The 23846-nt window shown below is 39.1% G+C and overlaps 2 protein-coding genes across 2 annotated transcripts in view; one reads left to right on the top strand and one right to left on the bottom strand.

Moving 5' to 3' along the window:
* LOC113432072 (vomeronasal type-2 receptor 26-like) overlaps positions 1 to 23846 on the top strand; it is a 492433-nt gene that overhangs the window by 417403 nt on the left and 51184 nt on the right. The gene's annotated exons all lie outside the window — the stretch shown is intronic.
* LOC113425996 (vomeronasal type-2 receptor 26-like) overlaps positions 181 to 23846 on the bottom strand; it is a 23875-nt gene continuing 209 nt past the window's right edge. The window contains exons 2-5 of the mRNA XM_087952855.1: positions 6577 to 7412; positions 3634 to 3864; positions 1668 to 1794; positions 181 to 1082 (exon numbers count right to left, since the gene is read on the bottom strand). Coding sequence (XP_087808981.1) covers positions 181 to 1082; positions 1668 to 1794; positions 3634 to 3864; positions 6577 to 7412 — 2096 coding nt within the window. The remainder of the gene's footprint in view (positions 1083 to 1667; positions 1795 to 3633; positions 3865 to 6576; positions 7413 to 23846) is intronic.

The following is a 23846-nucleotide window of genomic DNA, read 5'->3' as shown; positions in this document are numbered from 1 at the left end:
CTCTGCTCCAGTTTTATTACAATTCCATAAATCTAACCTAGGATAATAGGAAAAAGGTTGGAGAGATAATGAGAAATAGGCAGGTTGGATTTCTTAAAATATAAACTACACAAAATATTTTGTGATGAGGAATCCTAAATTATCATCTTAATCTTTTTTTAAAAATACAAACCTATATTTTTATTTTATTTTTAATGCAAGCTGCTCCTTTGTGTTGAGATCTGGCCTCAGGATAATAATGTAGCACTTGGGGATGAAGATGCAGCCCAACAGACCAGCACCAGAGGACAAGATGGAGAAGACCTGCACAGCCACCATGTATTTCCCTTTGGTGCTCAGGTAAGCAGGCACAAAACTCACCCAGACACTGCAGAAGACCAGCATGCTGAAGGTGATCAGCTTGGCTTCATTGAAGGCCCCAGGGAGATTCCTGGCCAGGAAAGCCACTGTGAAGCAGATGCCAGCAAGGAAGCCCATGTAGCCCAGGGCTCCATAGAACATGGCAACAGACCCTTCATTGCATTGCAGGATGATCTCTCCAGGCTGGGAGTGGAGGTCAGAGTCAGGGATGGGGGGAGAGATTCCTAGCCAGATGGAGCAAATGAGAGTTTGGATCCCAGAACAAGAAAGTACAAGGGAGCTGGCCAGAGTCTTCCCCAGCCACCTCCTCATGGTGTTTCCCGGCTTTGTGGCCAGGAAGGCCAACACTACCATAATTGTCTTGGCTAAGACGGAGGAGACAGCGGTTGAGAAGACAATGCTGAAAACTGTTTGACGGAGAAGACAAGTGGCTTTCCTTGGCTGGCCAATGAAGAGGAAGGAAGTCAGGAAGGAGAACAACAGGGAGATGAGAAGGATATATGAGAGGTCTCGGTTGTTGGCCTTGACTAATGGAGTTTCTAAGTGTTTTATAAAGATCGCTAAGACAAGCATTGTGGCTAAAGATAAGAAGAGGGCAAAGAAAGCCAGGATGATCCCCAGAAGTTCTCTGTAGGATAGGAAGGTTATCACTTTGGGGATGCATTGATCTCGTTTCTTATTTGGATGCTGAGTCTCTGAACATTTGGTGCATGTTTTTGCATCTGTAGATAAGAGAGAGGAGAGAAATGTGATTTATCCACCTCCTGTAATGTTTGCCTTTTCTCCTTCTGTCTACCTTGTCCATCATTATCATCTCTTCTATAAATGCATCATTAAAATTTGTAAATTCTATCTATTTTGTTTCTTATATTTTGGAGCAATCAATTTCATTCACACCTACTTTTACCTGAGAACCTGATGTACTTTAAAATATTCTTTTTGTGTGTGGCTGTATTTTTAGCATTTTTCTCATTAATATGGCTTTTTGAATCTTTTGGAGAAACCTTGCTGAAATAGTATCAGCATTGAATGTGCAAAGTTATGTCATTTTTCATACAAAGGTCCTCATTTTTCTTCTAACAACTCTGCAGAGGTGATCAAAGGAAAAAGAAGGGCTGGCCGAAAAGCCATCTTTCACCCGGATATTTTCTTACACTTCACTTGATAAAACTAGTTCTGGATCTTAAGGCAAGGAAGCCAAAAAAAAAAAAAGACATCAATGGAGAAAGCTGACTCTTCCACTGACCACTGTGAGAGACCACTGTTACCACTCCCACTGGTGGTGCTTCTCTTTCAGAGCCACCCACCTTCGTTAGTGGAGATGGTCCCTTTTGCGCAAGGAACACAGTCGTAACAGCAAGTGGGCTCTCCTTCCCGAGGCAACTTGACAAATCCTGGGTGGCAGCTTTCCACACACTTGGATTCAGGGAGAGGCTAAGCAAAACAGATAACAGATAATCAGAGGTGGAAGGGACCCTACACCATTTCTGACAAATGGCAGTCCAATCTCTTCTTGAAAGTCTCAAGTGATGTTGCTCCCACAACTTCCGAGGACAAGCTGTTGATTGTTCTGCTACATCTGTCAGAAAGTTTCTCTTTATTTCCAGGTTAAATTTCTCCTTGTTCAGTTTCCATCCATTATTTCTTGTCTAGACTTCAAGTGCCTTAGAAAATAGCTTGACCCCTTCCTCTGTGTGGCAGCCCCTCAAATATTGGAAGACTGCTATCATGTCTCCCCTGGTCCTTCTCTTCATTAGACTAACCATGCCCTGTCTGTAACCATTCTTCATGTTTTAATCTCCAGTCCCCTAATCATCCTGGTTGCTGTTCTCTGTATTTTTTTCTAGAGTCTCAACATCTTTTTTATGGTGTTGTTTTAGTGTGGTGACCAAAACTGGATGCAGTACTCTAGGTGTGATCTTACTAAGGCTTTGTAGAGTGGTACCACACTTGATCTTGATTGTATCCCTCTGTTAATGCAACTTAGGATTGCATTAGCTTTTTTCGCTGCTGCTGCACACTGCTGGCTCATATTTAGCTGGTTGTCCACTAAGACTCCATGATCCCTCTCACAGTTACTGCTATTAAGCCTGGTTTCACTCAGTCTATATGTGTACTGTTGGTTTTTCTTGCCTGTGTAGGACTTTACTTTTCTATACATTGAATTTCATTTTGTTAAATATGGCCCAGTCTGTCAAGATCCATCTGGATCTTGAGGCTATCTTCTTGGGTGTTAGCTATTCCTGCCAGCTTAATATCACCTGCAAATTTGGTTCCCCTTCTATTCCCTCATCTATGTCATTAATGAAAATATTGAAGAGTACTGGGCCTAATATGGAACCTTGTGGCACCCCACTGCTTACTTCCCTCCATGTAAACTTAGACCCATTAAGGACTACTCGGTGTGTACGGTTTGTCAGCCAGTTGCGAATCCATCTGGTAGTGATGCTATCTATCCCACTTTTTTCTAGCTTACCAAAAAGTAGGTTGTGGTCTACTTTGTCAAATGCCTTGCTGAAATCTAAGTATATTATGTCCACAGTATTTTGCTGGTCTACTAATTTATATAGAAGGAACATTATGGGCAATGTGTAGGGTGCATCATTGTTACTTCTGCTGACAGCCATCTGATGGTTCTGTCTAAGGTTCTGTCTTGACAGCTTTAAGACTTGTGGACTTCAACTCCTAGAATTCCTCCTCCAGTCATGTTAGCTTGGGAATCCTGGGAGTTTAAGTTCACAATGGTTAAACTTACCAAATTTGAAGACCCTTGGTCTAAGGTGACTTAGTCTTTGCTAGAGAGAGATGGGTTATAGAACTATCTGCAGGGCCTCTGGGAGGAAATATGATTATCAAGGCAAAAGGGTCTGAAATGTTTGTTAATCAAGAGCGAAAATATCTGGAAGTGGCTAAGACAGACACCTCCTTATTTCACTGGAGTATCAGAAAGTGAGGCAGAGCATTAGAATTACTCCTGCAAAATAATATAATTAGAGTCAACCTTCAAGAGAGCATGTCTTCCTTCCTTCCCTTCCTTCCTTCCTTCCTTCCTTCCTTCCTTCCTTCCTTCCTTCCTTCCTTCCTTCCTTCCTTCCTTCCTTCCTTCCTTCCTTCCTTCCTTCTTTCTTTCTTTCTTTCTTTCTTTCTTTCTTTCTTTCTTTCTTTCTTTCTTTCTTTCTTTCTTTCTTTCTTTTTTTCTTTCTTTTCTTTCTTTTCTTTCATTCACCTTTCTCTGGGGTTGAAAAAAAATTGGGGAAAAAGAATTTACTTCACCTCATTTAGCCATTTGGGGAACATCATTGCATCTTGGTCAATGGTAAACATGGCTTCTGGCGATCCTTGCCTTGCCAGGCTCCCAAATTTTGCCCGGACAACTGACTTATTGGAAAACTGGACTGAACCTATGATGTCAAGATCAGCAACCAACTCTCCACTCTCATCCAAATATAATCCATCCAAAGAATTATTATTAAGCTTGAAAAGGTTTTGCAGGAAATGGTGAAGCTAAAATAACAGACAGGGAAGAGATAAGAGAGACAAGTACAGGAGTACTGATAGTTCTGCATATATTCACAATCCCACATTTATTGTTACCATAGAAATTTACTCCTTCTCTAGCTTACTTAAAATTGTTATAATTGTAACAATTGACTCCAGCTCTAATAAGAAGCTTAATATTTATATTTCCATCTGGTTTTGATCACAGCATGTGGGAAATTGTGATTTGGGAATGTAGTATAATCTCTGCTCAAGAAAATGATATCAAACAGAGGAAGTTATATTATTCACTTATGAAATGAAAAATTGTAAGATATCTGAATGAAGGTTGCTTGATATCAAGAACTGGAGTAATTGATGCATACATGAAAGAAAAATGTTAAATCTTGAATGATGTGACTAAAATGCACATCAGAAGGTAGGATTCTCTTTCTATGGAGATGAAAATTGTGGTGGTGAACATGGAAGAACTAGAGATGAAGTTTGGGAGAAATGGAGGCTCAGCCAATCTTATTGTACACATGTTGTGCATTGACAATAAAGGTTTATTATTTATGTGCAAAATATTTCATTTTCAGGAGAATGAAGTGAGCAATCATAGGATATCCATATTTACAAAAATCTCCAAGAAATTGATAATTATATATATTTACAGAATTTCAGCTTCCCACTATTAAACTTTGTCATATTGAGGGATTGAGGAAATATGTCTTCTCTGTTGTTGTCCTGCCCTCTGAAGCAGCATCCCACCAGAGATATGGATGGCATCCCTTCTCCTAGGGATCCCAAGAGCACTTTAGGCCCATCTCAACAAATGTCTTGTCGTAATTTAACTCCCAGGATTCAGGATTCCACTGAACTGAATTCTCAAAGTCTTGTGTGGTGGAAAAATACAATAGCTGCACTAGTGGAGTACATTAAATCAATCAATAAAAATAAGGACAGACATTCATTCACAAAATTCATGGCCTTTATTGTCTTGCTGCGATCAGACCTAAAGGCTTGTGTAATATAGAAAGTGGGGTGTGTGGCTAATATGAAAGATAACATCTTAAAGGAGATTGGTCCATTAAGTAAATGAACTTCATTGTCTGTACATTGATGCTCAGACCATGGGAAATAAGAAAGATGAGCTTAAATTCTTATTTCCTAGACCAACATGATTTAGCAGGTAGAACAGAGATTTTTTGCATGACCTCCCCTCAAGATAAAAATATAGCAATGAAATGATACTATTTATCCAAAACAAACTGAAGACATATAAAGGAAAGAAGAGGAAGAAGTTGAAATTACTCAACACACAGAGAAGGCCAATGAATGAATTTGGTCATACTGTAGAGGGCTGAAAAGAAGGAGTGATACATTAGTATGGAAAAGTGCATGCAGTTAGTCCGGGACAATAGAGAGGGTGTCAGAAAAGCTAAATCTCTGAATAAAACAATGAACTTCATGTACTCTAGAAAGAGTGCAGAGAAGAGCAACACAGATGATTAGGCGACTGGAGGCTGAAACATATGAAGAATGGTTGCTGGAATTGGGTATGTCTAGTTTGATGAGAAAAAGGACTAGGGGTTATATGATAGTGTTCCAATATCTCAAAGGTTGCCACAAAAAAGAGGGAGTCAAGCTATTCTCCAAAGCACCTGAGGGCAGGACAAGAAGCAATGTATGGAAATTAATCAAGGAAAAAAAGCTAGAACTAAGAAAAAATTTCCTGATAGTTAGAATGATTATTCAGTGATTATTGCCTCCAGAAGTTGTGAATGTACCAACAATTTTATTTTATTTATTTAGTTTTATTTAGTTTAGTTTGTCAAGCATGTATGAGAAAACAAGTAGAAGTATGAACACAACATATAAACATATAAGTATAAACAGGTATAAGTATATACATAATAAATGAGTATGAATAAATGGGAACAGTAGGACAGGGATGGTAGGCACGCTGGTGCACTTATGCACACCCCCTTACAAACTTCTTAGGAATGGAGTGAGGTCCATGGTAGATAGTTTAAGGTTAAAGTTTTGGGGGTTTGAGGATGTAACAACAGAGGCAGGTAGTGAGTTCCAGGCATTGACCACTGTGTTGCTGAAGTTGTATTTTCTGCAATCGAGTTTGGAGCGGTTTACTTTGAGTTTGTATCTCTTGTTTGCCCGTGTGTTATTGTAGTTGAAGCTGAAGTAGTCATTGACAGGTAGGATGTTGTAGCAGACAATTTTGTGTACTCAACTTAGGTCAGACCGTAGGTGGCGTAGCTATAAGTTGTCTAGGTCAATGGAATCAATGGAAGTTTTAAAGAAGAGATTTGACAACCATTTGTCTGAAATGGTATAGGGTTTCCTACCTAATCAGGGGGTTGGATTAGAAGACCTCCAAGGTCCCTTCCAACTCTGCTTCCTATTCCTATTCCTATTCCTATTCCTACTCTACTCTACTCTACTCTACTCTACTCTACTCTACTCTACTCTACTCTACTCCTTATTCTATTCCTTATCCTATCCCATCCTATTCTTCTTATTCCATTCCATCTTTTCTTTTCTTTTTTCTTTTCTTTTCTTTTCTTTTCTTTTCTTTTCTTTTCTTTTCTTTTCTTTTCTTTTCTTTTCTTTTCTTTTCTTTTCTTCTCTTCTCTACTCTACTCTACTCTACTCTACTCTACTAGATAGGTTTACAGTTAAAATATTATAAAAGAACGGTACTATATGCAAAAAGAATACCTGCCATGGTTTCAACTCCTGAACAGTCAACTGATCTTTCTCACCCTTCACTTTCCTCTTGGATCTGGATGAATATGCAGCATTTAAGGCTCTGGCCACACTCCAGATGGAGTGATAAATGATGTAGCTGTTGAGAGACAGGATTGCTTCAATCTCTTCTTGGGGCAGAGCTTTTGTGTTCTCTTTCTCTGGGCATCTTGTCCAGCCTTTCACAGACAAGCCATGCTTGGAATAGGAACAAGGAAACACTTTGTTGATAAAGTCTTTGATAGAGCTGAGAACAGAATGAAAATCACCACATTTGGCATTTCTGCCTGTCTGGATCAAGAAGGAAATATAGCCATAGATGGATGGATAAATGTGTGACATATACTGTAAATCCAAAGTAATATCCCACATAGCTGAAGTGATCCAGAGCTTTCCAATTGTGGCTTCTATGCAGAACTCAATTATCTGTTGTGTTATGATTATTCCCACTACAAAGGTATCAACCTCTCCGGAGCAAACAAAGACATTGACTTGTGTCCACTTGCAAAATTCATAAGTATCAGCCGTTAGTTCATGGGCAGCCACTGGGATGCTTTGGGATAAAACAACACAAATGCCATTCCCAACAAGCAAAGGCGTCAAATTTTGGATGAACATGTACCCACCATCAGAGTCTGGTGCAACCAGACCGACCAACGTCCATCTAAAATGCTGGAGCAGTTTGATAATTGTGAGGTATTGAGCTCCTTCTTTGGGGACCACTTGGTAGAAAAAAGGGAAGACACTTTTATCACTCAGATCCTGTGAAACAAAAGTGTAACTGATCTGGAAAAGAAAAAATGTTTGAGCTATACGTTGAGTCAAAGCCAAGCCAAGATATTAGCAACTGAACCTGCAATTCATATCGGATATTAATACAGTTGAGAAAGTCCAGAGATATTTCACAAGAAGAGTTCTCCACTCCTCTACTTGCAATAGAATACCTTATGCCACCAGACTTGAAATTTTAGGCTTAGACAACCTAGAACTTCGCTGCCTTCAGTCCGATCTAACTGTAGTACATAAAATTATCTATTGCAATGTGCTACCTGTCAATGACTACTTCAGCTTCAACCACAATAGTACATGAGTACACAATAGATACAAGCTCAAGGTAAACCACACCAGACTCGATTGCAGGAAATACGACTTCAGCAGCAGAGTGGTCAATGCCTGGAATACTCTACCTGACTCTGTGGTTTCTTCCCCAAACCCCCAAAACATTAACCTTAGACTGTCTACTATTGACCTCACCCCTTTCCTAAGAGGTCTGTAGGGGGCATGCATAAGCACACCAACATGCCTACCATCCCTGTCCTAATGTTTCTTTTTATTTGTATCAGTGGTGGGATTCAAATTTTTTACTACCGGTTCTGTGGGCGTGGCTTGGTGGCCATGGTGTGGCTTGGTGGGCGTGGCTTGGTGAGTGTGGCAGGGGAAGGATACTGTAAAATCCTCATTCTCTCCCCACCCCACTAACCTGCTTTCCAGCTCCATTCTCATGTGCAGGGCAACAAAAGAAGACCCAGCCAATCAGCTGGGACTTGGGAGGCAGACAATAGATGGGGCCGAACAGAGGTGGTATTCTGAACTACTCAAAATGTCTGCTACCAGTTCTCCAGAACTGGTCAGAATCTGCTGAATAAACCTCTGATTTGTATCCATTTCATATATTCATAATCCTGTTTATACTTATCCCTGTTATCTAATATTTGCTTGACAAAATAAATAAAATAAATCTATGGTAAAAAAATGTGGTTTTTATATGATAGAAGGACCTCAAGTTTTTTGGGGGGAAGGTTATTTTCAGGAGACAGTTTCTATGGTTGGTCTACTCATAGGTTGGACTTCTTCCCCACCTGGCCTTGAGTAGAAGATGTTTCTTCCTCAAATATTTATTTATTTATTTATTTATTTATTTGATTTGCCAATTGTTTACAAGATAATAAGTATAAGCGTATACATAGTTGTGAATACATGAAATGGGTACATATAAGAAAAATAAAAGAATAAGAGAAACAATAGGACAGGGACGGTAGGCACGTTGGTGCGCTTATGCACGCCCCCTTCAGACCTCTTAGGAAGGGGGTGAGGTCAATAGTAGACAGTCTAAGGTTAAAGTTTTTGGGGTTTGGGGAAGAGACTACAGAGTCGGGTAGAGTATTCCAGACGTTGACCACTCTGTTGCTGAAGTCATATTTCCTGCAATCAAGTTTGGTGCGGTTTACTTTGAGTTTGTATCTATTGTGTGCTCTTGTGTTGTTATGGTTGAAGCTGAAGTATTCATTGACAGGTAGGACATTGCAATGTATGATTTTATATACCATGCTTAAGTCAGACCGAAGACGGCGTAATTCAAGGTTTTCTAGTTCTAGAATTTCAAGTCTGGTGGCATAAGGTATTCTACAATGAGTAGAAGAGTGGAGAACTCTCCTTGTGAAATATTTCTGGACTTTCTCAATTGTGCTAATATCCGATACGTAATGAGGGTTCCAGACTGATGAACTGTATTCGAGTATTGGTCTAGCAAATGTTTTGTATGCTCTGGTTAGTAGTGTGATATTACCAGAGAAAAAGCTACGTAGGATTAGGTTAACAACTCTTAATGCCTTTTTGGCTATGTAGTTGCAGTGGGCTCTAGCACTTAGATCATTAGAGGTGAGTATTCCAAGGTCCTTTACAGAGCTTGGGTCATCAACAAGTTCTTGACTATTCAGCTTGTATTTTATTTTCTGATTTTTTTTGCCAATATGTAAGACAGCATTTATTTGTTGAGATTTGAAGTTGCCATTTGTTTGACCATTCAGATACATAGTCGAGATCTTTTTGAAGGGTAGCAGTATTGTCTGTGGTATTGAACAGCTTTACATCATCAGCGAAAAGAACGCAATTGCTCTTAATATGATCACAGAGGTCATTTATGTAGAGTATGAAGAGAGAACTGCCCTGGGGGACACCATTATTGACAGGTACTGGATTTGATAGGATGCTCCCGATTTTGACCATTTGTTGTCTGTTTGACAGGAATGCTTCTATCTAGTTATTCAGTTGTCCAGAGATACCATAGGATTTTATTTTTAGGAGTAGTTTGTCGTGTACCACTGAATCAAAGGCTTTACAGAAGTCTATGTAGATTGCGTCTATTGCTTTGCCCTGGTCGAGTTGTGTCGTCCATATGTTTTTGCAGTGTAAGAGTTGCAGATTACAGGATAGTTTTTTTCTGAAACCAAATTGTTTATTGGAGAGTAGGTTGTTTGTCTCTAAGTGGAGGATAATGGATTGGTTAATAATTGGTTCCATGACTTTACAGGTGACGCAGCATAAGGAGATTGGCCTGTAATTTTCAACTAGGCTTGGGTCTCCCTTTTTGAAGATGGGGATGACTGTGGCTTGTGACCATAGGTTAGGCAAGGAGCTGGTTCTGAAAGATTTTTCAAAGATTATGCTTAGAGGTTTGGCTATGGCAGTGGATAGCTTTCTTAAGAAGTAGGCACATATTCCATCCGGTCCAATAGATAGAGATGGTTTTAGATTGCGTAGTGATTTTTCAACATTGTCTTCTGTGAAATCGATATGTATTAGATCATTGTTGTTATCTGTGGTACGGCTAGGAAATACTGGGCATGATCCATTGCTGTTTACAAATACTGAGCCGAAGAATGTGTTAAAGATGTTGGATTTAATGGTGTCGTTGTTGCAGTCTTTACCATCAGGTCCTATCAAGGGAGGGATGGACCTTGAGTCTTTTAGTTTGTTGTTTACAAAATTGTAAAAAGCACGGGTGGAATTGGTGCTTGGAAGGTTTTCCTCTTGTTTAATGTGATAATTGGTGCATTCGGTCTTTATCTGGTGGCATAAATTTTTGTATCGGTTTTTGAAATTGGCAACGTGACCAGATTTGTTTTTCCACCAGAGTGATCTCTTTTTGGATTGAAGTTTCCTTATTGATATGAGTAATCTGCTTTTTTGTTTTGTTTTGGGAGTTGTTGTTGGAACATATAGTTTGATGACTCTTTTGACTTCAAGTAAAAATATGTTGTAATGGTCTTCAACAGTATTGCATCCAGTGAATAGAGATTGCCAATCAAGGGATGAGAGATCGTTGTCTATAAGATCATAGTTGCCTTTTTTGAAGTTACAATTGGGGATTACATCATTGTGGTGATTTTTGTGTGGATGTATGTTGAGACAAAAGTCAATCATATTGTGGTCACTACTGGAAAAGGGTTCTTTAGTTTGTATTCCGTAAATTAAATTCAAACTATTGCAGAAGATGAGATCAAGGCAGTTGTTTAGTCTAGTGTTGTTGGTTACTAGTTGTTCCAGTCCCAGATTTGTAATAGCATTATAGAAGGTTGTGTGTATGATTTCAGTTGTACAGTCATTTAGGGTCCAGTCAATATGAGGTAGATTGAAATCACCAAGAAGGATAAAAGGGTATGGGCAGGATGCAGCCCATGTTAGTAATGTATTTAGCTTGTTTACATGTTCGATGTCATAATCAGGTGCTCTGTAACATAGTAAGAATCGAATTGTGATATTTAAGGATAGTTCACAGATGATGGTTTCAGGAAGGGCAAGCTCCTGGGTAACTTGGATATTTTTTAGATGTAAGGATTTTTTATAGAATATAGCAACACCACCTCCTCGACGATTTTCACGATCTGATCGGTAAACATGATAGTCTCTTACTGTGGTAATGGAGTCAGGGAGAGATGCATTGAGCCATGTTTCACAGACAAATATAATGTCGAAGTTAGCCATATTTTGGAGGATGAGAAATTCAGGTATTTTATTCACGAGGCTTCTTGCATTGAGTAGTTTGCATTTGAGGCCGGCAGTAGTTGGAATTGAGGTAGTTGGGGGCGTGCGTGCCTAGTCTTGTGTGATGGTGGATCGGTTGAGGTAGGGTTGTGGTTGAGGGTAAAAGCTGAGTATTGGGTTGCGTGGCTTACTTTTGATACAGTCAGCATGGTAGTCAATGTACAGGTCCTTCTCTCCCAGAATAGTGTTTTAGATCTGGCTGTTTTAATCCTTTGCCCTCTGTGTGAATCTAGAGCCACTCCAATTGCAATATAACTAATATTTCCATGATCATAAGCTGCCCTTTTAAATTCATGGAGGATTCAGAGTAGATTTAGCCCACAGACTCACACACATACAAACCTGTGGAATTTTAGAAATGTCCATCATATTTGTTATCTGGATGGCAATGTCAGTATTGGACCCATCAAAAACAAGTAAGGGTCTCGTATGCCTTCCGCATCTGTAGTTTGGAATATTTGATTCTCCGGTGGAAAGCAGATCTAACAAAGCATCCAAAGTCATGGTTGTGCTGAAATAACTGTCATGGAGGTTGTAGCCCAGGGAGATGTTGGGAAACAGCTGGAGATCCTGGTTGATCTCCTGGATGGCAAAAAGGAAGGAGAGAATTTTCCAGGGAAACATGGATAGTTTGCTGAAAATATATGCATTTCACACCATCATTAATAAAAATAATCTCATTTTTATATCTCCTAAAATACATAGAGGGTTTTAGATACTCCAAAACTAAGAAGAACAATCCGCTAACATGTCAAACTTCATGTCTGCAAAAAGAGTAGTATACACAATACAATAGAATATATTGTATATTGTGATGTAGGATTTCCTGCCTAAGCAGGGGGTTGGACTAGAAGACCTCCAAAGTCCCTTCCAACTCTGTTATTCTATTCTATAATAATACAAAAGCAAGAAATAATCAACCATATAGTTTAACTTCTCACCACCATCATTTACCCAACAGCCTGTATAAAATAGCTTTCTGAGCAATATCTATGCAATCAAGTGAAGTAGTGAAAAGCACAATAAAAATTAAATGTATTTGTACATAGCTCAAAAACAATCATAAAACAGGAGGAAAATCATTGTAATAGAGCTCTTTAAAATCAGAAGAGGAACTATATAATTTTGGATGTTCAGCCCTAGAATGTCCCTTGCCTGATCCTGCAGAAACACCTAGAAGCTGGATATATTTTCTGATGAATAGGAGGGAGAGGAAGTAGAGTCAGGGGCATCCAAGAATCATAGTCCTGAAGGATGTGATTCCAGGAGGGTTGAAGTCAGATACTTCCATTTAGGTGAAAGGGATCCAGCAAGCCCCAAAGACTTCTTGCCTGCACCCACTGATTGCTTCTTACACCTTGAACTTCACCCATTTCATCCAAAGCAAAGACAGGCTTTCGAGATCCAACAGTGAAGAACTGAGCTCCATGGACCAGACAGAGTGGCCAAAGGAACCCCAGCAAAGGAGCCGACTCAAATGTATAACACGTCTCAACTGTGGATTGAGGTAGAGGCTTAGTTTGGTTAGTTCTTGGCTTCTCTCCCTGGGCAAAACCAAAGAGAACAGCTTCTACAGGGGAATTATTGAGTCTGTCATCTGCACCTCTATAACTGTCTGGTTTGGTTCTGCAACCCAACAGGACAGACACAGACTTCAGAGGATAATTAGGACTGCAGGAAAAAACAATTATTACCAACCTGCCTTCCATCGAGGACCTGTATACTGCACGAGTCAAAAAGAGGGCTGTGAAAATATTTACAGACCCCTCACATCCTGGACATAAACTGTTTCAACTCCTTATACTCAAAATGACGCTATAGAGCACTGCACACCAAAACAACTAGACACACAGACATTTTTTTCCCAAACTCCATCACTCTGCTAAACAAATAATTCCCTCAACACTGTCCAACTATTTACTAAGTCTGCACTACTATCACTATTAATCTTTTCATCATTCCTTATCATCCATCTCCTCCCACTTGTGACTGTATGACTGTAACCTTGTTGCTTGTATCCTAACGATTTTTTTTAATGGAACAAAATGTGTCATCTTTATTAATTCTCTTACAGAACATCTCCCAAAGTCTCCCTTAATGTTTTTAACCCTTTGATTTCATGTAGAGATTATATATAATTCTGGGGCAGGGTTCCCCAAACTTGGCAACTTTAAGTCATGAACTTCAACTCCCAGAACTCTCCAGCCAGCTGGCTGGAGAAATCTGGGAGTTGAAGTCCACAAGTCCCAAAGTCACCAAGTTTGGAGACTTCTGTTCTGGAACATCATGCTTGTCTATGCTTTTCCTTCTCTTTTTTTTTAGTTTTAAAATAAAGTTTATTTAAGTTTCATATATTTAAAACATTTAAAAAGAAACAAACAAATATATAAACAAATATATAGAAATATAAGAAAACAAATATATATACATAGATACATTTTGCAGCAGGTGTTGAGCATTGGTTACATTTTTCTTTTCTTTTTTTTCTTTTACCCCATAACATTGACGTGAACTACCTTGTTACAATACCTTCCTCGTTCTTTTAATGTTTTAATTTCACAGAATACTTTAAAATTAAACGCACGTCCTTCATAATTTCATACCTTATTCAGTTATCAAATGTTACTTTTTCTTTAACCATTCATACCAACAGTTCCAAACTTTGTAGTATTCACTATCGTTTTTTAGTAATTTGGTTAGGCTGTCCATCTCTGCACACTCGTGAATTTTTTTTAATGACCATCTCCTCTGAAGGGACAATAGACAGTTTCCAATTTTGAGCATAACTTATTCTGGCTGCTGTTATAATGTGCAAGATTAAATATTGATATTTTTTTTCTATTTTTGAGTCTATCATACCCAGCAAGAAGGTTTTGGGTTCAAATTTTATTTCTTGTTTAGTTATATTTAGAATCCAATTTTTGATATTTTTCCAAAACTTCTGTGCATATGGACATGTCCACCTCATCTGGGAGTATGTTCCTTGGGCGCAGTTACACTTCCAGCAGTTTGGGGGGAGGTTCGGGAACATCTTAGCCAGTCTCGCGGGTGGCAAGTGCCAATGATACACCATTTTATAGAGATTCTCTTTGTACGAGGCTGACATAATTAGTTTGTAGTTTATTTCCCAAATATGTTCCCACTTGTCTAATTCAATACTGTGGCCCACATTTTTTGCCCAAATTATCATACATTCTTTAACTGTTTCTTCTTTTAATTTATAAACCAATAGATATTTATATATTTTACTAATCAGCTTCCTTTCCTCTCCATGGCAAATTCTATCTAATTCTTGGTTGGTCATGTTAAAACCAAATTGTTCTTTATCTTTTTTGAAATGAGATTGTATCTGCGCATAGGGCCACCATGCTATCTCTTTTCCTTGAATTTGTATTTGATTCCTACCCTTTAACTCTCCGGTTTGATGTAACAGATCTTTATATCTTACAATATTATCAAAATCTAAAACCCTATCACTATTAATCTTCTCATCACTCCTTATCACCCATCTCCTCCTACTTGTGACTGTATGACTGTAACCTTGTTGCTTGTATCCTAATGATTTTTATCGACTGTTTCCTAGTATGATTTGATTGCTTATTGTACCCTATGACTATTATTATTGTACCTTATGATTCTTGACTCTTGATGAATGTATCTTTTCTTTTATGTACACTGAGAGCATTTGCACCAAGACAAATTCCTTGTGTGTCCAAACACACTTGGCCAATAAAGAATTCTATTGTATTGTACTGTACTGTACTGTACTGTACTGTACTGTATTGTATTGTATTGTATTGTATTGTATTGTATTGTATTCTATTCTATTCTATTCTATTCTATTCTATTCTATTCTATTCTATTCTATTCTATTCTATTCTATTCTATTCTATTCTCAAGTCTCAAGATTGCTGTATTTGGCTCACTGTGTCCTACTTCCAACCATAGATTCCATCTCAGCAAGTCTCCTGTGTCCCCCATGCACATATCTTTAATTTCTTACTTGTTTATTGGATTCCTGGTCTAAACCCAAGTCCAGACTGTTCTCTATAATTTCAGTTGAGATGCTGGCAAAATCATTTCTCTCTCTCTCTCAGCAGAGAAAAATCATACATGACCTCTAAGGTCCCTCCTTAGCCCAAAACAATTGTGGACAACATCTAAAGGTTCCGTTGTTATATTTACATTGTAGAGAGAAAAAGTGCTTTTTTTTGATAGGTGGTCATCTAGACTTTTCTGAGATGCTTCCAGGGAGAGAAATCACCACCTTCTGAGGTGTGAAATAGTTCCCGTGCTTCCAAATCTGTCCTAGTGGTTACACCTCCCTCTCCCTTGAAATGTCCACCCCTTGCTCTTAATCCTGCAAGGCTGGTCTGTCAGATATTGGGCAGCTATCCTATCAGCCCTGGAAACCATTATTTTACTTGGAAGCTTCGAGGCTGCCACATTTAGTGTTTGGGAATTTGGGAGGGGGGAATTTCATAGTGAGGTAGAAGATTAGACACAACAACATTCTTTCTCAAGAGTCAAGGACATGTCACCCTTCACCTGGAGAGGAGTGTCTGGCAGGATGTCTCCAGTTAGGATGAATATTTGATTGGGCCTGGTGGGTGCAGGGAATGGATCTTTGCTTTCCCTTTTGGGAAGGGAAAACCCGGCACTCTCAGATTTGGGTTTTACCAGATGTGACAATATGACAACTCTAATAAAATGGAACTTTGAGAAATTGTTTTCTCAGAGTTTATTGGTTTGGAGTTGGTTAGTTGGAACACTGACATATCCCATATCTCCATCTTCCTCTCTATTTCAGAAGAAAGAGAAGTCATTTTCAAATCCCCCCTATGAAATTTAGTTTCCACAATTACTCTTATCATTTAATGATCAGACATGGAATGTGTGTGGAGGAAATCCACTCTGCCACTTCAGTTAAGAGGACAGGAGAGCAAGTGGCTGTCTCCTTCACATTTCAGAAGGGACCTCAACATTTAGAAGACTACACAGGGGCTGTATTGCCCCCTCCCAAACTTTTCCTCCCAAGAACAATTGATCTTGAAAAACCTGATTTAGGAGGGACCTTGAAAAGGTACACAGAGATGTAGCTTTTGTGGCTTTGTTGCCATGTCAAGAAGAGCTATGTTTTTTCCAGAGTTCTCTCTGGAGCCTGGCCAGCCTTGCTTCACAAATTCCACCCCTGACACAAGAAGACAGCAATGGATGAAAGATGACAATGAAACTGGAGTTGCCTGGAAGCCTGGATGTTAGCAAAGACCAGCAGAAAAGCAGTTTCACAGTACCTGGTGTGACTTACCAATGAAACTTTATAGAGGGGCTCCTGCTGAAATCGTATGGGAGGAAGGTTGCTTTCATCACACCGATGATCCCACCCAGAAGAAGGTCTCCTGGCTTGTAATAATTCAGTGGGTCAACTTCATTCCTCTTCAGATTCAGAGGGCATTTCAAAGTGACTGTCCTATCAGCAGCATGAGGAAGCAGCATGAGAAGGAGAAGCAGGAGGATCATTTGTCTGCCTTAGTCAACACTCTGCCTTGCAGCCTTTTCTTCTTTTTCAAACCATACCAGAAGCAAAAAAAACCAACACCCTGTTTTCAAGGGTTGGAGAGTTTCCTCCTTTTCCTAAGTCAAATGAGGTATTGGGAATGCATCATGTCCAATGCGGAGAGAGGCAATTCATGCTTCCTCTGCAACACTCATTGGGGTTCTTTAGGCATGCAGCATTTCTCATCTAGTATCCAGCTCTGTTTTTTTAGGCTGATGTTTACTCCATAACTTTCTTTGGGTGGGTGCTTGTACCTTGAGATCTGGCACTAGGGAATGAGCAAACAATTATGATTATGATAATGTGAAGGAGAAGAAGCTTCACTGTGAATTTTGTGGAACTCCATGCAGCTTAGGAAGTCTCAGATATCTTCAGACTTTAAGATGGACTGTTGACTAAAATGGAACAGTTTGGCCAATGTCTTCGAATCAAAGTCTGTAGGTGATCTGACCTATAGATGAGTTGGAAGGGATCTGTAGGTCACATCACCTACAGACTGATCACATGCCCTCTTCTTGAGTTCCACCAACTAAAGTAAAGGTAAAGGTTCCCCTCGCACATATGTGCTATTCATTTCCGGCTCTAGGGGGCGGTGCTCATCTCTGTTACAAAGCCAAAGAGCCAGCACTGTCCGAAGACATCTCCATGGTCATGTGGCCAGCATGACTAAACGCCCGAAGGCGCACGGAATGTTGTTACCTTCCCACCAAAGTGGTCTCTATTTTTCTACTTGCATTTTTACATGCTTTTGAACTGCTAGGTTGGCAGAAGCTGGGACAAGTAATGGGAGCTCACTCTGTTACCCAGTGCTAGGGATTCAAACCACCGAACTGCCAACTTTTCGGATTGACAAGCTCAGCGTCTTAGCCACTGAGCTACTGCGTCCACCAGCTAGCATTGCTTAATTGCTGGGTCCCAGACCATGCTGACTCTGCCACACCAAATGAGACAGGCAGAGATTACAAGAGACAGGCATTCCCTCAAATGACCAGGCCCCATGCCATAGAGGATTTTATAGGTGATACTGAGCACCTTAAATTGCAACCAGAAGCCAAAGACAACCAGTGCAGCTCACAAAGCAGAGTTGTTACATGGCACACACAGGCAATGCCCATAACTGCCAATGCCACTGAAGTCTGGACTGTATGTAGCTTCTAAGCAGTCTTCAAGGGCAGCTCCATGTAGAACACATTGTATTAGGCTTTCAATTACTTGGTTAATTTTGTTCCCAGAAGAAAATCATGTAAGCTTAGTGAGGGAAGAAATATCCTTCTAGGTTCCGTTCCAAGCCAGGAGAAAGACACTGGAAACATGGAGGCTGATTGGAAAGATGGTTTAAAGATGAAGCAGAACCACATAGAGTTGCAAAAAGAAAAATTTAAAGAAAGATGTAGAGATATAAAGAAGTAGCTTCCAATATTCTTCACAGCAGTTATAAATACAATTATATTTTAAACTTTCTCACTAAATTTCATTGTGACTCTCTTCTTTCCTGACTGATCATCAAAATCATAAATTGCAATTTTGGTTTTTTTAAATTTTTGCACCAACATTTCATAATTGGCTTCCAGTTATTAATAAATATTGACATTGCTCTTTCTCTAATCAAATTATTCGATCTGTCAATTCCCTCAAGTTCTGTCAATGTCATCAACAATTGTTCTGTGATGGGCAATGCCAAATCTTTCCAATTTTATGAATACAGTAATCTTACCACGGCAATCATTTATTGGCATAATCTTCTGTGGCAGTTTTGTAATTGTTGATCCATCAATCCTAAAAAGAAACATTCTGACTTTCAATTGAATATTATCTTTAAAATTCTCTGGATCAATGCATGTATTTGGATCCAGATTTTTTAAATAGCTTTTTTACATGTCCACCAAGCATGATAAAGTTTCCCATCATGTTGTTAATATTTCCAACTCTGCTGTCAGGGCTCTGACAAACCACCCCTATTCAAATCATAAGTCTCTAGCTGCATCTCTCAGAGTAAAAAAAAATGATTTATTAGGAGTGACCATGTCGGCATTACTTGGGTGCAGCCAACTCTATGACACATCATTCATTTCCCCCTTAGCCTGGTCTTCCCCCCACCCCCTGGATGTATATTCTCCAATGGGACACATCCATAGCCAAGAGTATCAGTCATGCTCTCCAGTAAAAATCTTGTGCGCCAACAGCTTTGGCTGCTGACTTTATCCTGTCAAATTTCTCAGTGCAGCTCAAGATGTGCCAAACCCAGAATTGTGAGCATTACACTGAGAAACAAATTTTCCTCTTGGGATCCTAAACTACTTCTCAGTCCCATTTGTAGAGTAGAAGCTAGATAAAAGGATGTTAATGAAAAATCACAGATTCACCCCTGGAAGCACTGTTCTCTAATGGTTGTGGTCCTTCCTGATAGGACTCGTCCAGAAAATAGATGAAGATATATCAACAAACAGGTAACTTTTGCTATCCTGTAAGATGGTTATCTCCTTCAAAGTCTCCTGGGCAAGGTCATCCAAAGCTATGGAGGCAATCAGTCCCTTGAACCCTGTCTAAAGTTAAGACTTGGGCCTGTTCGTGATTTTCTTTTATCTTAAACCTTCATTTATGTATCTTAAATTGAAGCTGATTTTAAAATTCCTTGTGTCTGAAATGAAATTTCATTTCCAAATTGTTCTAGAAATATTGGATTTGGAATGTGACTAAAAAACAGGAAAGTGATAGCTTGTATCATTGAGTAAATAGAGAGAAAGTTAAAGGAGGGATTGAAAGGTTTTTTCCCCTTGACGCTCTCTGTGTTGTCTTTCTCGATTCACGTAAGACACTGAAATCCTCTATATTTTGAAGTTCCTTGGTTTGTTAAATAAAGAGTGGGCTGTGAGTTCTGCAGGTGAGATGGTGGCAGTGTTGTGATTTGCTGGCAGCCGGTGTGGACGGCAGAAGTATTGGACAGTGAGGATGAAAGGGAACCAGTCAGGGAGTTTGAGGAGGACTCAGACGAGGGTCCTGTGTCCGATGCAGGGATGGGGCCAGGACTATCTGAAAGTGGGGTGCTGCCTTCGGAACCTTCGGAGTCTGGCAGTAGTGAAGCAAAGGACCCTGGAGAGCCTGTCCCCAGTGTGCATGTGCACAGAGCTGATAGAAGGAGAGAGAAGCTGAACCAGCAGGGGTGACTCAGTAGTAAGGCTGGAAGATGATTGCTCCTCCCGTTAGGGATAAAAGTCAGCCCTCGATGACGTGCTCTTTGCAGGAAGCAAAGAAGTTCATTAGATTCTTATTCATTATCAAAGCCCTGTGAACTCAGGTTTGTATTTGCTGGAACCTTTGTCGGTTTATATTCTAATAATTGGACTTCAGTTTCTTGGCAGCTTTTTACAACCCTGAATGGCATGAGCTTATCTCAGAGAATTGTGTCTGATGAGTTTTGGCTGGGAATGCAAGAAATTCCCAGCGTTGCATTAAAATAGGTTTGATTTTACACTCAGTTTGTGTTTCCTTAATTTGGGTGAAAGCTGGGTCAGAACAGGCAGTGCCCACAGTTGTGGTGGATGGTGAGACTTGCTCTCTTCCCACATCCACTCAGAAGCTAGTCTGAGGGGACCTGGAATTTGAATTGGTCTTTTTTTTACTTAAAGTTCTGGAAGATCTGAACTTTGCTGAGAATTTTATTCAAGGAATTTAGTGTCAGAAAACACCAGTTATGATTAATGGTGATCTAAGTAAACCATGTGATATCTAGAAGGGGACATGTCAAGGCTGTCCTATGTCCCCTTTGTTGTTTATTTTGGCTCTTAAAGTGTTAACTTGCATTGGCCCAGGAGAAAGGGGAGCAGAAGGGAGATTCCGTTAGGTTAGTTGCCCAGCCACAGAACAGAGATTCTGATCAGTGATAGTTGGCTGCAGCAACACTTCAAGGAGTGTCAGCCCAAATAAAAGGCTGTGCTCCATTTCTTCTCTTTGGTGGAAATGATGTTTATGTCAGGGCTCTGACAATCTACCTCCATTCAAATCATGAGTCTCTAGCCACATCTCTCAAAGTTTAAAAAAAATATAATTTATTAGGAGTGAACATGTTGGCATTACCTGGGTGTAGCTGACTCTGAGATACATCATTCATCTCACCCTTGACCCTAGTCTTCCCCCACCCACTGAATGTATATTCTCCAATGGGACACATCCATAGCCAAGAGTCATCGATCATGTTCTCCAGTAATAATCTTGCATGTCAGAAGCTTCGGCCGCCTAGCAATTATCTATGAAAATATTTAAGGTATGCATTACTTCCCCCCACTCGCTTTCTGCTGACAACTCTAAAAGACTAGAGAAATAGTTTTGAGTTGACAGTTTACCTCAAGGATCCCTGTGTATGAATTTCACTCTTCACACTGTAAGATATTTTTTTTTTAAAAACAAGTTTTATTAATTTTTAAAACACACAAATTATCATTATTCATTACATGTTTAAACCTTTTTTCTTTGTAAATTTAACAAGTCAGATAAATTATGATTCTATTTTAAACCATTTCCATATAACATACAAAAACCTCTTATTCAATTTCTCTTTACTTCTCTTTACTCTTATTCAATATTATTATTATTATTTCATCTATTTCTTTCTGACTTAGTTACCATTATTCTCATTCTATATTTCTGCAAGCTTTTACTAATTCTCCCCCCCAAAAAAACATATACACACAACACACAAAACATAAAAAAAATCTTTTTGGAAAGTAACTTGGACCTAGGTATCTCTCTCTTCATGGACTTCAATTATCTTCATGCTCATCTTACATATCATTACTTATTTTATTTACCATTCTAAGTCTTCTATATTAACTTCTCCACGTATTTCACTCTTCTTAATTCTATCTTAATTAATCATCTTAGTTGAATCATTATATTTGTATCTTTTGTCCATTTTTTATCGTCCCTTTGTCTCATTCCTTATAAAAAAGAAAAAAATAAGTTTCTCCTGAAATCATTAATCAGAGTATGATGCCTTTCTATCTCCCCCCTAAATTAATCAAATTAACCTTTAAGATAACATCCAATACCCAATCCGATTTTGCTTGGTACATTCTATCTAACTAGTACATCCAAAATATTTAAATACATAATTAGACAATAAATCCAAATATTAAAAACAAATACTATAATAAAAATTTTATAATAACATCAATACCATAATCTTATTAAACTCTTTAATTAAAACAGTATTCTAAACCTCCCCTATTATTAAATTTTAAAGCCTATCATTATTAAACATTTTAACATTTTAATCTCTTATCAACTCTTAAACCATTACAATACTACCATCTCATCTTATGTACCTTGCAAAATCTTTTTGAAAAAATTATACTTTATCCATTATCCATAAAAAATTCCTTTTTTTTATTTAATTTCAAAACATTATAGCTTTTCTCCACCTTTTCCCTTTCTTTCTTCTCCCAACAAACCTTTCTACCCCCCCTTCTTCTAGCCTCTGCCTTACTGGCTTCCCTTCTCTGTCGTGTTCCTTTTCCCTTTTGTTTACTGTCATCATATTGATTTTGCACCTTATTTTTCCCTTTCTTAAATGTTTTTTTAGATCTTAAGTCTTTTAGTTCTCTTCTTTTCTCTCTTCCTTCTTTCTTGATCAAATTCTGAGATTCATTAAAAATGGCTCCTTCCTTTCTTTCTTGTTCCTCTGCTGTCTTCATCTGTTGTAATGTTTGTTGATAGTTAGTGAACGCCATTTCTAAAAAAAGGAAAGCTTCTTCCACACCATCTTTACCATTTTTTTTGCTTGTTCATATTCTTTTCTTAGTTCCTCAACAGAAAAAGCCATTATAAATCTTTTCTTTTCTTTTCCCCTTCTTTCTTCTTACAACAACCAGAATATTCCAAAGAAAATAAAAAAAATAAAGCAGTCCCAAAGTTATCAGTCAGACCAAACCAAGGCAGAGTTCTCACTTTCTCCTTCTGGGGTAATATCAATCAAAGAGAAAGAAAGTCCAAATCTGTTTAAAATCTTGTTGCAATATATTCTAATCTTCAAATCCTTAAGGCATCTCCTCCAACAAAGTCTTAGCATACAAATATTTTCTTTTTAATCCTCTCTCTTCCCACTCATCGCTTAAAACCAATTTTCACCTAAAAAAAATAGGTTTCTTAATATCCAGTTATTTATTCCGTAGGAAAAGAGGGTAAGCTATCCTTTCAGCACCATCAAACAGCCGCTTTTTTCCTCTTCTGGCAGGTATTATTCAGAAAGTCATACTTTTCAGGAATTTTATTAAATATGTCTTAGAGTCCTAGGAACCAAGAAAAACTTTCTCCTTTCAAGCACTTTCTCCACTTCCTCCTGCGCATTCTTACCCGGCTGCCAGCTTCTTTGTGGCGGCCATTACGGACCGCCGCTGCACCGTCCTGGGAAAAGGGGTTCTACCGGCCGGGAGGGGTCTGCAACACCCCCAAACCCCTCTCCGGATCCCCCCTACCTTCAGCTGCCCCTGCAGGGCAGCCTAGCTCCGTACCCGTCTGGGTCAGAGCCCCAAAAGCGGCTAGCGCGGCAGGGATCGCGCAGCTTCGCAAATCCCTGCCGCTCGCGAAGCCGACAAACCGGAAGTCCACACTGTAAGATTTTTGAGTGTAGCTCAGAATCTGGTAAGTCCAGTGAAACTCTGAACACGAGGCAACTGATAATCAGCTTTATTTCTAATCAAAAAGCAAAACTGAGTGACCTTTTAGTCTCCCACCTTAAACAGAGCAGGCAGAGAGAGAAAAGCAGGCAGGTGCAAAAATACCCTACACCTTTTTTCTTGAACTTTTTTATTTCTTATAGTTTACTCAGCTTGCACAGATCATCGTAGTGTTAAAAACATTATTTGAT

Source organism: Notechis scutatus, chromosome 2 (genome assembly GCF_049901735.1).
Source record: "Notechis scutatus isolate UNSWTSFEM ecotype Mainland chromosome 2, rNotScu1.2, whole genome shotgun sequence".
In the NCBI taxonomy this organism is placed as follows: Eukaryota; Metazoa; Chordata; class Lepidosauria; order Squamata; family Elapidae; genus Notechis; species Notechis scutatus.
This window is presented reverse-complemented; position numbering and strand designations above follow the sequence as displayed.